This window comes from Nasonia vitripennis, chromosome 2 (genome assembly GCF_009193385.2).
Source record: "Nasonia vitripennis strain AsymCx chromosome 2, Nvit_psr_1.1, whole genome shotgun sequence".
Taxonomy (NCBI): Eukaryota; Metazoa; Arthropoda; class Insecta; order Hymenoptera; family Pteromalidae; genus Nasonia; species Nasonia vitripennis.
Window position 1 is genome coordinate 1,662,327 of NC_045758.1, and position 15,122 is coordinate 1,677,448.

The window sequence follows — 15,122 nt, forward strand, 5'->3', positions numbered from 1 at the left end:
AAGCTCACGTAAACTCCTCTCTTTTTTCCTCGCGGATTCGAGCGCTATGCGCGAGAAAATTAGGGCTCTTCCTACAGCACATGTGTGTATACGATACGAGCTCAAAGGGAGTGATTTACGAGTCGAGGAATATAGCGCGCCGCGCGAGCTCTCGTGAATGGAAAAGTGGAGCAGTAGTCAGTAGATTGCGTATACAGCACACATCGGCAAATGCGCGCGACGGAAGTAAAGCAAAGGCACGTGGATTCGGAAATAAATGTTTTTCCGCTGTTATAAAAAACAACCGGCTCGACGAAAAAGGCAACATCGTGACTTTTGAACCTGCGCGCGAGCGCGTTTAACGAAATGCAAATAGCGGAAGCGCTGCAGACGATAATTCGCCGAGCCAAACGGAAGAGAAGAAGAAGAAGAGCTGCTACGGCGAAGAAAAGTCGCGGAATTATGCGGGTCAAGGTCGGTGAATTTCGCCGCGACGAGAGCCAAGAGTGAGAGAGAAATGAATAGAGAGAAAGAAAGAAAGAAAGCATTGGCAGCGAGCCCATGCGCGACCACGTCCATTATACACGCGCTGGCGCATGGGATGCTTCTGGCTGCTGCTCCACTCACGCGGATCAAGAGCCGTGTGTGTGTGTCTTTTTGCCGATTTCCTTCTGCTGTTTTTTTTTTTTTTTTTTTCATTCAGATGGTGGGAGTACCTCGTGGGTTGGTCTTGACGCACGCGGCCGCTTAGAGACGTTTTGGAAGCTGAGCTAAGTTGCGTCACACGAGGACGTAAGATGCACCGGACGAAACTTGTCTCGTATATAGTCGATGAATAATTTAAGGACGTTATGAACAATATCACACAATACAGCACGCATCTTACAAAGCTCTCAAATACGTTCTCGATGATATAATGAACCCTTGAGAGCTCGAGTCCTTAGACCCAACAAATGAATTTCAGCCCCTCGCGCGTATCACTCAATTTTCCAACGAGCGAGAGCGCTCCTGTTCACGCAACCCTCTCCGGCGACATTTTTCTCGTGCCCTCGCACCTTTTAACCCGCGCGCGCGCGCACGCGTGGATTCAAAGAACTCGCGTGCATTTACGCTCTTGAAACGCGGGGGCGTCAGAAATGACGGCACTCGAGAAAGAGAGAGGGAGAGAGAGAGGGAGAGCGCATACGTGTGTAGTAGCTATACAGCACTTTCCGTTGTGCCAAGCCTTGAACGGGGTCGAGGTCCATACACCACCGCACGCGCGTCGTCGTCGTCGTTGTCGAGATTTTGCGTGCAAAGAAGACGCGCTCCGAGAGCTTCGTTGTCGGTCGGATGCGGGGTCTTTTGAGCTGTGATTCTTTTTGCGCTACTTTTTAGAGCGCCGCTGCAGCGGAAAAACTCAACGGCTACGTCAACGTCTTCCCGGGGACACTCCAGACGAGCGAGTTTATTTTGGGAAACGGTAGACCCGACTGGCTTATAGTATAGGGGGCGGAGTCGATCGCGCACGCGGCCGATGATTACCCTTTTTCACGAGGCGGAAAGTGAAAGGAGGAGTTCTCGGCTAATTTTAAACCCCCTCGGAAATTCGATAGTGGATTCGGTGGGCTCGGCTCTATGATCGATCTCTTATTTAAACTTCTGTTCGAGGGAGAGATTTCTCGCGAGGAGCTTTAAATCAGCCTTTAATTGGGTGCACGTAGAGACGTGAGAGGCTCTCGATTCCAAACACTCTAGTGTGTGTCTCACACGACGAGTTTGCGGATTATTAAGGAAAAAAAGGGTCGAAAGCGCGGCACACAGGAAGCCTCGCAGCAGAGCGAATTATTAGCGCACTAATGATTTATCCCCTCGCATGCTCTCGATATCCGCCCGAGGGAGTCTGTCACCGCGGGGGAATACACGTATAGCCGATTGAATTTGCTGCGCCGACGACGACGAGGAGTATATACTTTGATTGGCCGACGGCCGAGCGATGGATTTGAAATTCAATTTTTCAAATTGAGGATGTGAGCGCTTTGGATATTTCGCACGCGGCAAATTCGTTTCCGGAGAAAATAGCGCAGCGATCGCTTCGCGCATCGTTAATTCCCCAAACTCTCGATTTTATTCACCGACGACTTTTACTTTTGTATACATCAGTGTGTTATACGTAGTAGATCGTCCCCGGGAAAGAATGCAAATCGCCAGAGTGGTCTATAAATATGTAAAGAACGCGAGACTGTATAGGATTTTGACCCGAACAGCTGACGGTGGTAAATGATTCAGAAGTGAAAAGCCAGCGGAATTCACATAATTATTCCGCGCAAAAAGACGTTAATTGCCTTCAAGAAAGTACACCAGTCGACGACGCGCGATGAGAACTCGAACGTTTTCGAATTATATACGCGACTATGCCAAGTTCGCACGGCAGATTATACTGTCAAGGTCACGCGTGAAGCACATCAATTGTAATTAATGAATGGAATTTCTATACGCACTTTCATTCGGTTTCGAATGTCGAACTCGCCATTAATTCAGGTATCTATACACGTGTAACGAGAGAGAGAGAGAGAGAGAGAGAGGAATTCATATTGTACACCCGGAAGCCGCGTGAAAAGGCCGCGTGAAAAGGCCGCTGAAAGACGCTGCTGCTGCTATATTCAGCCGCACGTGCGGTACACCTTTCAAGCGACGACGAACGTGGCTAAATGGCGATGTATTCTCCGTGCGAGTACATACAGCTGGTCAGCGGTACAGTGCGCGGAATATTCAGCGGGAAAAGAGTTACGAGAAATGTCGTCAAGTTCAGTGGTGCGAAGCGAGTCTGATTAGGTAAATCGCGGACTTTCTCCACTCCGTCGGCGCCGTTGTTTTCTGCAAAAAGCGTATCATCCGCGCGTTCTTCCAGCAATTAAAATAAACTACGCCGGCGGAACTTTAATGGCACCGCTGACGCTGTTCGAACTGGGACAAAGCGAAACTGTGTATACAGGACAAAAACGACCTTCTTACAAATCCCTGAAAGGCGCAGCGCTGCACTGCGACTGTCATGTTTCCAGCCATTAAGGATACTTTTATCGACTGCAGCTCTATGCTGAGAAAAATAGATGAGCGAACTTTCGATCACCGGTCACGTATAAGGATTAACTGCTGCAGAACGACACACTGGAAAGAAGGCTCCCAATCGAGCCAACGTTTCGCCAGGTTTTTCACGGATGACCGACTCGGCATTGTTGTGCTCGAATATGACGTAGAAGTCCGCGTTTGGTAATATTATTCCTCCAAAGCCCTGCTCGTCGTATACCAAGAGAGAGCCTCGACCAATATTCCAAATGAATCACCGCAGAGAGCGATTCTCGCTCGTTGATTCCTATAATCCCGGCGACCAGTTCGCGCATGAATGAATACCGTTGCATACGAATGCTCCTTTGGGTGCGTCACGTATGTAACACACCAGACTGAGACTACACGTGCGAAAGCACGTCGGACCGACGGAAAAATACGGGAGATTTCGGAGGTGTGTGTGTTCCATTATATTCTCCGGAGCGTCGCGTTGGGAATTCCTTGAATGAACGCATATATGATTTTTTTTTTCACTTTGGCAAAATTGTTTCGAAAGTTATTTTTCCAGATTTTACGTAACGATCGTTATTCAGGCTTTCTCGCATCGACACGACGAACTTGTTATATATCTGTACGTATAACGTTCCTCGCACATAATGGAAACTTTCCAGCACAGCCCGCAATTTCGGAATAACCACGCGTTATAATAAGTACATGCGTACGCAGCAAATAAAAATATCGTTACACCCGCAATTCCCCGTCAATTTACCCCGTGAAAAATAACGAGATCAGCCAACCCTCCCGCATAACAACGTATAATCCATTGCATAAGCGGATTCGCGCGCGGGAATTTCAAAATTCGTTATAACAGCAGCGGCGTCGTCGCGTCACCGCCTGCGGCGCACATTTAATTCGCGTTCGAGCCGAAAGTCAATTCGCCGACGCAGGTTGCGTAATTGCCAGACGCGTATATATACGAGAGCGTCGCGTCTGCTGTCCTCTGCGAGTAGAGAGAGAGAGAGAGAGAGAGAGAGAGAGAGAGAGAGAGAGAGAGAGAGAGAGAGAGAGAGAGAGAGTCGAGCTGCGCCAATTCCCCTCCGCCTTCGGTCCATATGCGACATTATATCCGAAGTCTGATACGTGTATGTATACTGTACGCGATTTTAGCAATGCCTTTGTTTTGATGAAATTAAGTGTCTTTTCGACTTACGCAATGCGCGCGGAGAGCGATGCATCGTTTGATTCGATCGTGACTCACCTGTAACAGAAAAGGAAAATGCAATTAGTTATGTGGATACGCTTACGAGCATAAACTTTTCAAAAACACGCGCTGTATACCCCGAGAGATAACGAGATCCTTTTTTCTCGGCCTCGAGAGGAAGAGAAAAGAAAGCCCCTGCGGAAGAGGACTATAAATATGAAACGCGAATCTAGTTTACCCCCTCCGGACACACGAGCGTCCCACGCGAGGCGACCTTAGCATTTGTCATCCTTATACCTCCTTCTTAAAAATACGCGAAAAAAAAAAATAAAGTGTACGCGAGTCGAAAAAGCGATACACGGAGCTTCGGCGAAAGGTCGGGCGCAACGGTATAGAGTACAGCGGTACGAGCTGCAGCAGCGAAAGGCATATGATATTCGCGCAAAGCCAAGGGCTCCGAGAGCGGAAGGCATACTTCACCGTATAGCCGTCCGGACAGCACGCGACTCTGATGCGAGTTACGCCGTGAAATATCGCATGAATTTTTACTCCTATATACGTAGCGAAAGGTATTAATGCATCTGTATAGGCTCTATACAGCCTGTGTGTACAGAGGAGTGTGCGATATTATAACACACGAGCCCGAGTTGTAATCGGGCGTTTCCTCATCACGAAGCTCTCGCTTGCAGGACGGCTCTCTGCAACGCGCTCGACAGGACATTGTCCATTACGTCTGTTTGCAGCGCGAACCGATCTCTCTCTCTCTCTCTCTCTCTCTCTCTCTCTCTCTCTCTCTCTCTCTCTCTCTCTCTCTCTCGCTCGCACGAATTCTCTGAGAAACCGCGTTGCGTCGGAATAAAAGAGTTTTTGGTTATATTGCCCGGGTAACAGCTGGCGCTGCAGTGACCGGATTTATTGCCGGCTATTTTGCCTGTCCCTTGTGATCGTTCTATGCTACAAACGAAATTTAACAACCTTTCAGGCGTAGCGTGTATAGATCTCGTTTTGATGTGCGTCGTCGAATCTGGTTGATGTGCCTCTCGGTGATTTCGCAATTCAAATGTTATTTTCAGAAAAAAACCACGACAGTCTTCGTGAAATATGTTAATCGCAAAAGTGCGCGCGAAGGAATATGCCGCATAATTCATCGTAGAACCCAGGGAAAAAAGGAAGCAATGCAGCCAAGTGCTTCTACACACAGAAGCGACGAGCTTCGGAGCCGTATGATGGATAATCCGTATTTACCTTCCGCCGGCGATGATCGGGCGAGCGAATGAAAAAAAAAGGTCAAGGTTTGGTTGATATAGAGCCGCGCGCGATGAAAGCGCGCTTTCGTCTATATTCATTGTGTTATACACGGAGGAGGCCGCTCTGCGGGTTTAATAATTGCTCGCTCTTGATTGGCTGGTAATTCGATCATTTGATTTTTATTTTCTATTATTACTGCTGAAAGCTGTACCCGGAAAATACATACGCTCGTGTAAGCTTCGATGGAAAACAACGAGATCGGCCTTTCTCGCTCAAGGCGATATGCGCGTGTGCGGATGAATCGAAGCATTATGCGATAAACAGCCATCAACTGTCACATTGACCGACTGTCGCACGAGATTGCAAAGTTTCATCAAAACACTCCGCCGAATTCATCTCTCTCTCTCTCTCTCTCTACCGTTTCACAACGATAAAATGCGTTTCTCGTATTCTCGCTATCTAATCTCCGAGACCGGCTGCACACATGTGTGCGCCTCAACTCGTACTTTGTGCACGAAAACAGGAAGATACGCGCCTAGTCTCCTGCGCATAATGCACTACTCGTATGCGTGTACGATTTGAAACGCACAGCGTCGGCGGCTTTAATCTGCGGCCGGTCACGGACGGCACAAGCAAAGCAACGAAGCCGGATAAGGCGGATATCGCTTCGAGAGAGACAGAGTTCGCCGCTATCGCGTAACCGGACATCGTTGTATTGGCTTTTTCTACTCTTTCTGCAGCCAGCTGATTCGCTCGAGACACTTGACTTTCGGCGTCCGATCGTTGGCCTCAGCAGCTGATTACTCGGTAAATATTTGCGCGCCTGGCTGCTGTTGTGTGCGGTCAGCTGATAGAGAGAGCTTTTTCCCTCGCTTAGCTGATGAAACTATTTCGTTTGTGAGTAAATAAATGAAGGATTTACATGTTGAGCGCAGCGATGAATTAAAGTAGATAAACACGCGCTCAATGTCACGCCTGCGATGTAAATCATCGCGAGAGATATCGCGACTCTGCAGGTGCACGCGTGAAAATGTAGGTTAAACTCCAAAGCATACACCCCCTCGACCCTCGACGATCTCGCTCTCGCATCTTCGTCAACTTTCTATTTGCCGTTCGGTTCGCGTATAAATTGTCAATGCCAGCCAGCGGATATAGCAAAGCAGATTAGCCTCCGAAGCCACTGATGGTAATTGCGCTCAAAGAAGAGCTGCAGCGCGCGCGCGACAAAGATGGAAAATTTTGTGGCTCTGCGCTGCAGCGAAGGTCGTTCGTACGTTGGATCCGGGCCAGATCGAGAGAGAGAGAGAGAGAGAGAGAGAGAGAGAGAGAGAGAGAGAGAGAGAGAGAAAGAGAGAGAGATGGAATGATTGGAAATAGTTTATGGCTTTCGCGCTCGGATGGAAATGCAGGAACTGGCTGCTCGTGTCACACTCGTTAAAATAGCTCGGCTGCGCGATCTCTGCGGTCCACGTTTGAATTAGCTCCATTTTATATTGTACTGCAGAAGAAAATATTCTTTCTCTCTCTCTCTCTCTCTCTCTACTAGCTTTATTTTATCCATTAAATCGACCGTATATACTTTTACTCGAAAACTACGCACGTAAATATAGCCTCAGCCACAAAATGTAATTTACAGACCCGCACACACGCGTTTTTATCTCGGGGCCATGTGCGCCGCCGCGAAGTGGTCCATAGAAGAAAAAGGTGCAAGGTGCATGACGTCTATCTGGCCGGCGTATCGCTGCTGCTGCGCGTGCACCCAGAGCTTCGAGAGCAAACACACGCGCCTCGATATGGATTAAATTAAAATACGGAACGAATATAACACGATGTTGTCTAAGCACGGCTTTCCTCTCTCTCTCTCTGTTTGCAAAGCTAATGTTTGTTGTTGGGTTACCCTCATCCGATTGCATTTGTCGTGCATCGAAGGTCGCATCGGAATCTCCGATTGTTTTCCAGGCGAAAAAAAAAACGTAGAATAATAATCGACTCAGCACTTTTCCAGCTGGTCCCTCGCTATTTTTATAACCGCGAGCGGGTAATTGCGCCGCAGCCGCTGCAGCAGCTCTGTCGAGAGCATCACGCGAGGCGAAAGAAGTGCGCCGCTGTATATACGTTTTTCCCTCACCCCAGTGTCTACTATACTCGTATATACGTATACTCGCTGCGGATGAATGGATGGCGGACTGTGAATCGTGTGCTACGCGCACGGCAGAGAGATAACGACGATTCTTCAGCAGCAGCAGCGGCGTAGCAGAGGAAAGTTCAAAAATCGATGCGGGGAAAGTTCTTTTTTGGGGAAAATTCAATGCGAGCTACGTTCTCGTTTCGTGCTGAGAATAGCCTCGAGGCAGATAGAGATAAGGGAAATAATTCACTGGAGTTCGTTTCTGCTGAAATGAATAACACCACACACATAGTATCAGAAATTAATTGCGCTGAAAGTTAATAACCACTCGCTATACTGCCGCTCGCGCCTATAAAATTTATTCCAGCGATTCACCCCACAAACTCGTGTAATACCCAATAATTACCGAAGCGGAGAATAAAAAAGCACGTTTAACTGGAAAGCGCGAGGCGAGCTCAATAATAGAGATGATCCAACGCGGCACAGCTGCAACGGCGGCGGCCAAACGTGACGGCGGTTTTATTGTAACGAGGCCGACTAGAGCCCGTTTGTTTACGTCTGAAGGGCCTACTACTGCCTCGACTCGAGCTTCTATTTTCGCGCGCGGCGGCGTGAATCGTCAGCGCGCACGCCTAGTTGAAAGGGTATTTTTCTCTCTCTCTCTCTCTCTCTCGGAAGTGTAAATCTTGCTGCGGGCTTTGAAGCGTTTCGTGGCTATTTTTAGACACCTGCGTGTCAATTACGTTGTACGCGGAAAATCGAGTGTACGCATAACTCGATGCAATTTTCCGAGCTTGGTAAAGGAGAGATTTTAATTGAGAATGAAACGCGGCTGCAGTTCCAATTCCGAGCTAAGCCACATTAAATGAAACAGCAGCGGCTCGCCTAATCAAGTAAGCGCCGCCGCAAGGGCCTCGAACCTGCGCGCGCGCTGGCATATAGCTTCGGAGCACGAGCAGAGAGCCTCAAAGGCCTGCTACCGCCGCCGCCGCCGAGGTATTGGCCCAGTTACCGAAACCTCCCACTCACCTCCCCCCCCCCTGTGTGTGCAGTGTATGCGAGAGCTGCACACGCTCTCCCTCTCGTATTTACCTTAGCCGGCGAAGGTCGAGCTTTCGAATGCAGGGAGCAGTGCATTAGGTTCTCGAAAACGCGATAAATTTGGGACTACCGCCCTTCTTTCACTGGCGGAAATTAGCTTCGAGATCAAGGCCAGAGCCGCTGATACGTTCAAGTGTTTCCTTCCCACTAGATTTATCTCCTAGATACGCGGTCGTTTAGCAGCGAGCTTCTCGCGCGATTTACACGTTTTAATAATCGTATAATCTACCTCCCGCAGTGTACGCCGTGTACACTCCGCGCGTGAATTTACGGGATAAACCGGGCTTACGACGGTGTTAGGCGAGTGATAAGACGCGGCGAAATTCTCAAACTATCGCGGAATACATCATTCCAGCCAGGAAACAATACAGCAGCAGCGGCGGCGCTATCGACTGAGAGCTATGCGCGAGCTAGCATTAAAAACTTCGTAATAGCTCGAGATATTGCGCCTGCGTACGTGTTTATGCGTACATCGAGTTATTACTATCGAGCTCGCAGTGCAGCACATTACGAATGGCAAATTCGAACAATACAAAGCGCCTGTATATAGCAGCTCGTGAACCTTAATTACAATTTCAGTAGCGCGTGTGTCTATTAATAATCCCGCGCCGCGGCAAAAAGAGACTCGCGGTTTTTCCTCCTCGTGCTCCGCAAAAAATTCCTCGCAATCACGCGCGATTCTTATTCCGTTCCAGTGTATACTATACCTGTCTGCATATAACAACGCTCGCAGGTATAGACATTCCCGTCACGTATATTGAAAGAGATCGCGAGGAAGCCAAAATATAAATATTACGCGTGCAGCACGCAACGGCCTATGAAGAAGGAGAAGAAGAACGGAATCATCGTGTCTCGGTCATGCCTAACGAACATGACGAAGCGGCGGCGGAGGAGAAAAAAAAACACGAGCGCAGAAACCTTGAACCTTCGGCGCAGGTGATGGAAAGCGCTGACGGCTATCATCTTGGCTTGGTCGGCCATTTTTCCGACACGTGTACCATCGGCAGTCGACGCTAATTAAGATTAATCGTCGAACATTTCATTATTTTCCATTGTCGTCGTCGCGAGAAAGAGCTCGCGGCTCTTTTTCTGGATTTCTTATTCGAGAGAGAGAGAGAGAGAGCTTAATTACGCGGGAGCGCGTGCCATTGGTACATGGCTCAGACGTTGTTTTTTCTCTCTTCCTTCGACGCCTGTGTGTAGATGCATAAAAAGTCGCCTGGGGGGACCTTGTCGAGTATATAGCGACATTGCAGTGTAACAGCAGCAGAGGGTAATAATAGCGGCACAATGGTGTCGGACAATGGAGAGCCGCTTTGAACGAGGATCGACGCTGAAACACGACCACGTCGACGATTGTCGTCGAGTGCAAGGATATTATATCGATTGGCGATTGGATTGCCGAGTGGAGATCCCAGAAGAAAGCACAGGCTCGTTTATTGTTTTATTGTACTCTCTTTCTCTCTCTCGCGCGCGGCTGTAGCGAGTTCGTTTAGCGCGAAATGTTGGTTACGTGGAATGCGACAACGCATAGATATATGGGTGACGTCGGAGTAATTATGCCGCTTTACAGAGTTCACGTGTGCGTGTGTATACGCGGTAAAACGATTGCATAATAGTTCTGGGCGATATGAAATTTCAGCTGCTGCATCCTTGTGCGGATGAGAAATTTTTCCGCTTGCGATTAATAATAATCGAGGGTTTTTGTCGGCGCGCGAATACGTAATCACTTTGTTGGTCAATCAATCCCGAATACCGTTGCAATGCATTCATCAATTTCCACGAGAAACTCAATTATGCTGTACCGTTGGAATTTCGCATCTGTATAATTGAGGAACTTGTATCGCGGTGATGCATTTAATGAAAAGCGTCTGATTTACAAATATAGAACTGCGATTTATTGTATCGTATAGAGCAGGACGATTAGCTTGTGTAATCCATATGCGTGATCTATTGTTAACGTCGTCATTAGTATAGTTTGGCCGATCGTTAGCGCACGTAAAAAAGTTGATACTCTTGACACCGCACTAACGAGCTTGAGATTCTAAAAAAAATATAACCTCTATCCGCAGACGCATCCTTCGGTTCCTGCAAACATCGCTGGACGTTCCACTCACCCAAGCTCTCAAAGGCTATGCGTATGCATCGAGATGCATCATCCATCGAGCCTAAAATCGATGCTCGCACACCACCACCGTATACGTACAGAGAAGGTTCCACCTACGCGGAAAAATCCAGAGACCATTTTCATGCACACTCGACCGGACATCGGCGAGCTCTGACCCAGTATCGCGCCTCGGCTTTTCTCTCTCTTGCTCTTTTCCACGTTTTCAGCAACGGCGGATCAACTTTGGCGCTTTATTTCGTTCCGTTGGCTTTTTCCCTTGGCGGAAGCTTTCGCGATGCTTTTTGTTTTTTCTCTTTTCACTTCCGAGCGTTTAATCGGAGAGATAGGCCGAGGTGCAGTGCTATATACTGGTATTATATAGCACTGCACCTATAAATAGGCACGGAAATTAAAGCTGTCGGATATCGCTTCTGGTTCTGAAGGACTGGATGATTTTGATGCGATTGTATATAGTGCTCAGGCCGGAGATTATTGATAGCGAGATTCGGGGTTTAATCAAGCGAGTTTGAGGGCTTTAACAGAGCCGACAGTCGAGCGTTACGGAAAATGATTAAAAATAGCAGGTCGCGAATCAATCATCGAACCAAGAAAGGCCTTAGGCAGGGAAAAAACGTCATGCTACTATGTGCGCTTGAGAAAACAGCAGTGTGTTTTTGTTTGTGCAGAAGGCATGGAAGAATAGTAAAACTAATATGTATCGTGAAAGCAAAGCCTGTTTGTTGACAGAAGCAAAGACGCATCGAGGCATAACAATTGCCAGCTTTATTCGTAAAACAAACGTACGTGCCTCGTACGTGACTCACAAAGTGAAATGCCGAAATAAATTTTGTTTCCTTGTCAGATAACAATTTTTTTTTTCACGATTAGAACTGCTTGAGATAATAGTATAACTACACCTGCCTCGAGGTTGCGATAGAACGTTTCACATCAGCGTGTTTGAAAAGACTGCTTGTGCGTGGAAATCATTTTGTGTGCGTATTTATGAAAATCGTAAGAAAGACAACGTAAAATCGGTTTTTATGCGCACCTCTTAAACCGCAGAAAATGAAGATGAAATATTCATGAAGGACAGCCACGGGCGTGATACTGCCCTAAAAATCATAATTCCGAAGATGCGTGTGTAATATAAACACATAACTTCCAGATCGAAGCGTCATCGAGGGACCGTCCTATGAATAATGTGAGGGTCACTTCCTCATCTCCTTATTTCTATCTTTGCGCGTTATTCTCAAACTACATTATACTCACAAAAAGAAAAGTTACGGCACATAATAGAACAGAGAGAAAAAGAACTCACCTTGTTGAATGATCGATGAAGGATCCTCCATCCAGAAGCCTGAGCTTGGCGAAGAGCACAGCGCTGACGAAAGGCACCGCGGTCAACTCCTCGAGTCCGACCTCAACGGAGAATTTATACTTCTTCTTCTTCATCATAAAAGCCATATTACGCGCGATTCACCTCATCAATCCGCCCGAATCCGTTCGAGCCACGTGTCCGGAAAAACGATACTGCGCACTCGCGCGAGCGCCCCCTAGCGTCAACCTCGCCTCTACGTGGGCCGCCGCAGGCTCGCGAAAAATAACCAAACGACGAGAAAGAGAGATCGTCCCCTCTAATATTATCGACGGCGACGACACGCGTGGCCTTGACGCGCACAGAGCGGAGAAGATCACACAGAGATAGATAAAGCGAGAGAAGTGAGGTTAGGTTCAAGGCTGCTGTTTCGGGCTACAACAGCGCGAGCAGCGACGGCGACCTCGACGCGGCGATTGTGGTGCAGGCGAGCAGCATCCGCGCGCTACTCTTCTCGAGAACATCGCCTTCTCTATTTGTTCGTTTCGTTGTCGCTTCTTCCCTCTGGCCTGTCTGCAGCGCGTGACTTGGGATTATCAGCGTTGCTGGAGCTTCAGCTGATGTCGAGGAGTCTGGCGTGGCGAGTGTTTGGTTGCCGATCCACCCCTCGTCATGGTGCCGCTATGGATGACCCTGTAAACAGAGGAGATCGACTCGATTAATTCATGCGCTCTGCTACTGCGGCTTGTGGGATTTGCGCGTGTTGGGGGAGGCTTTTTTCCGCGCGCGACGCGACGCCCAAGGTTCTCCGCAGTGCGGGGTTTGAATTATTCTTATGGGGGAGAGTCGCGTGGTAGTTTGACCCTATCGATTGCCGCTGGGCCGGAAGGAGGCGTAATGCAACTAATCATTGTCAGCAAAGGATTTAAGAGAGTTACTGCATCCTGATCGGGCAAACAAAAACGGGGAGCTCGGAGGTCGCCTTTAACATGCTAAGTCCTCGAATTAGCTTAGCACACAACAGATCCCAATGCCTCTTCGTTCCAGCGTACACACAGACGGCTAAACAAGTCTCGGGTAAAGGAGGACAGTTCTTCTTTTCGCTGAGCTGCCTGCGGTGGTGCTGCAGACATACATCCATATATACATCGATGCACACAGCGCCGGCGTAAAAGTAGGGTAGCACTGCCGGCAAAGTACAGGCCGTAAAGAAGCGACCTACGGATATGGCTGCGTGTTACTATGTATACCGAGGATAATAAACAGAGTGGAGAGAGATGGGAGCTGGTGGTTGCCGCTCATGCTCGATGTAAAGCGGAAGTGAATATTCTGGAGTCGAGTTTCGGAGATCGGTAACAGAGAGCTGCACTGTGACTGTGTAGAAGACCTACTGCTTCCAGAGTGTGCTTTAATGCGCGCGTTGGGTAATGTGTAATTTCGTGGTTTACAATAGCAGAGTTATGAGGGTTTGTTTTGAAAAAAGATTGAGGCGAAGTGCTTTATACTACTTCGTGTGATGTTCCGAATAACGGTTGGTGTAATAAGATTAAGCAATTGGGTTTTATCTTTTCTAAATCTGATACAAAACCGTCAGAGATAAACGTTTCGACGGAAACAAGGTAAATGTTCTAATCTCCTTCGCTTCTTGCGAGATCGAGTTTCCAGCGCGTGATCGTCCCTTATTTGTAGAACGCTAAGCTTGTGGCGGTAGAAAAAAAAACCAAAGGAATCCCGCTAAACCAGATTACGCGAATCACTTGTGCCCGAAGTAGGCAAAAATCCAGATACTTCGATCCCTCGCACACTTCCACTCTCGATCTTGTTATCCCTATTTTTTTTTTGCGTCGAAGGTCAGCTGCTACTCTCGCTCCTAACCGGACACACTGGCCATATAAATTATACTCGGCCAGTTTGCGCCCTCGAGTGAAAGCCTGAACGAACTTTATCATTCCATTAGATGTTTTCTTCTTTAATGCAGGAACTCTCCCGAAGCGCCGCGGTATACTGCGATTTTCATCAGCGGGTAGTAAGAAGAATTGCACGTGCAGGTGTGAGATTCGGTGAGCAGGTGATTTGAATGCAGTCTCGGGAAGAAGACAAGATTCGAGATCCTGAAACAGCTGTTTTCTTTCCGATGGCATTGGTAAATAAAGCGTTGAATGGCTAACGACTCGACTCGTTTTGTCCCTTTTAGTATAATGACAATTACATTATGTAAAATTATCATGTCCGTCAAATCTATCAGCATTGAGTTCTCAATGGAATTACAGGTATCGTACGATAATAAAAAGTCCGTAAAGCATTAATTTTTTCTCCTCATCATCTCTCGAAGTGCAAAATCATGTCGCGAACATAATGATACCAGCTTGTATGACAAGACTTTTTATCCCCCTCCGCTCCGTTTCTTTTTCTATCCACGCAAACCGTACAGTCATATAATAAAGCGCAATAACTCGAAATTCATCAAACTCGCCAACACTCCCCGGAATCCCCCATCTCGTATTAAAAGTTTGTCAACCTTCCTCCCGAAAAAACAAACACGCACGACAAGTATACCGCGCCACCTCTATCGGAATAAGGAACTTCTCTGGCGCTCAATGAAAAAACAGTAGCCGATTCAGCGACAGTCACGTATAGCGGTATAGTCTCCCGACAGCAGCAGCCTTTTAGTGACAAGCAGCTCGCTCGCGCCGACTCTCCGGAAATGAAGAAAGCCGACGTATGCGTGTGTACGTGCTGCGCAGGCTTTCCTCCAGTGTCAGCGTGAAACGATCGATTCGCGCAGCAACGACGGCGGCGGCTTTCATTCGACAACGCCCGCGTGTGTGCAGGAGCGAGAAGAGCGTTTAATCGGCTCGTGACGCGCGCGAGAGGATTTTTATTTCTGTATTTATCGAGCGCGCGCGAGGGCAAGACGAGAGGTGCGATGGGGCGTTAAGGGATGTAGGTGTTCGGAGGCATCATCGATCGGGAGACTTGTTTGAAGCGGCGCCTTTTT

The 15,122-nt window shown here is 48.1% G+C and overlaps 1 protein-coding gene across 2 annotated transcripts in view; it reads right to left on the reverse strand.

Annotated features, from left to right (window-relative positions):
• The window catches only part of LOC100121584 (protein FAM102A), a 57,157-nt gene that overhangs the window by 35,690 nt on the left and 6,345 nt on the right, over window positions 1–15,122 (reverse strand). For both annotated transcript variants that reach the window (XM_031923103.2, XM_008218315.4), the window contains exon 2: window positions 12,128–12,817. In XM_031923103.2, the coding sequence (XP_031778963.1) occupies window positions 12,128–12,273 (146 nt within the window). In that variant the 5' untranslated portion in view covers window positions 12,274–12,817. The remainder of the gene's footprint in view (window positions 1–12,127; window positions 12,818–15,122) is intronic.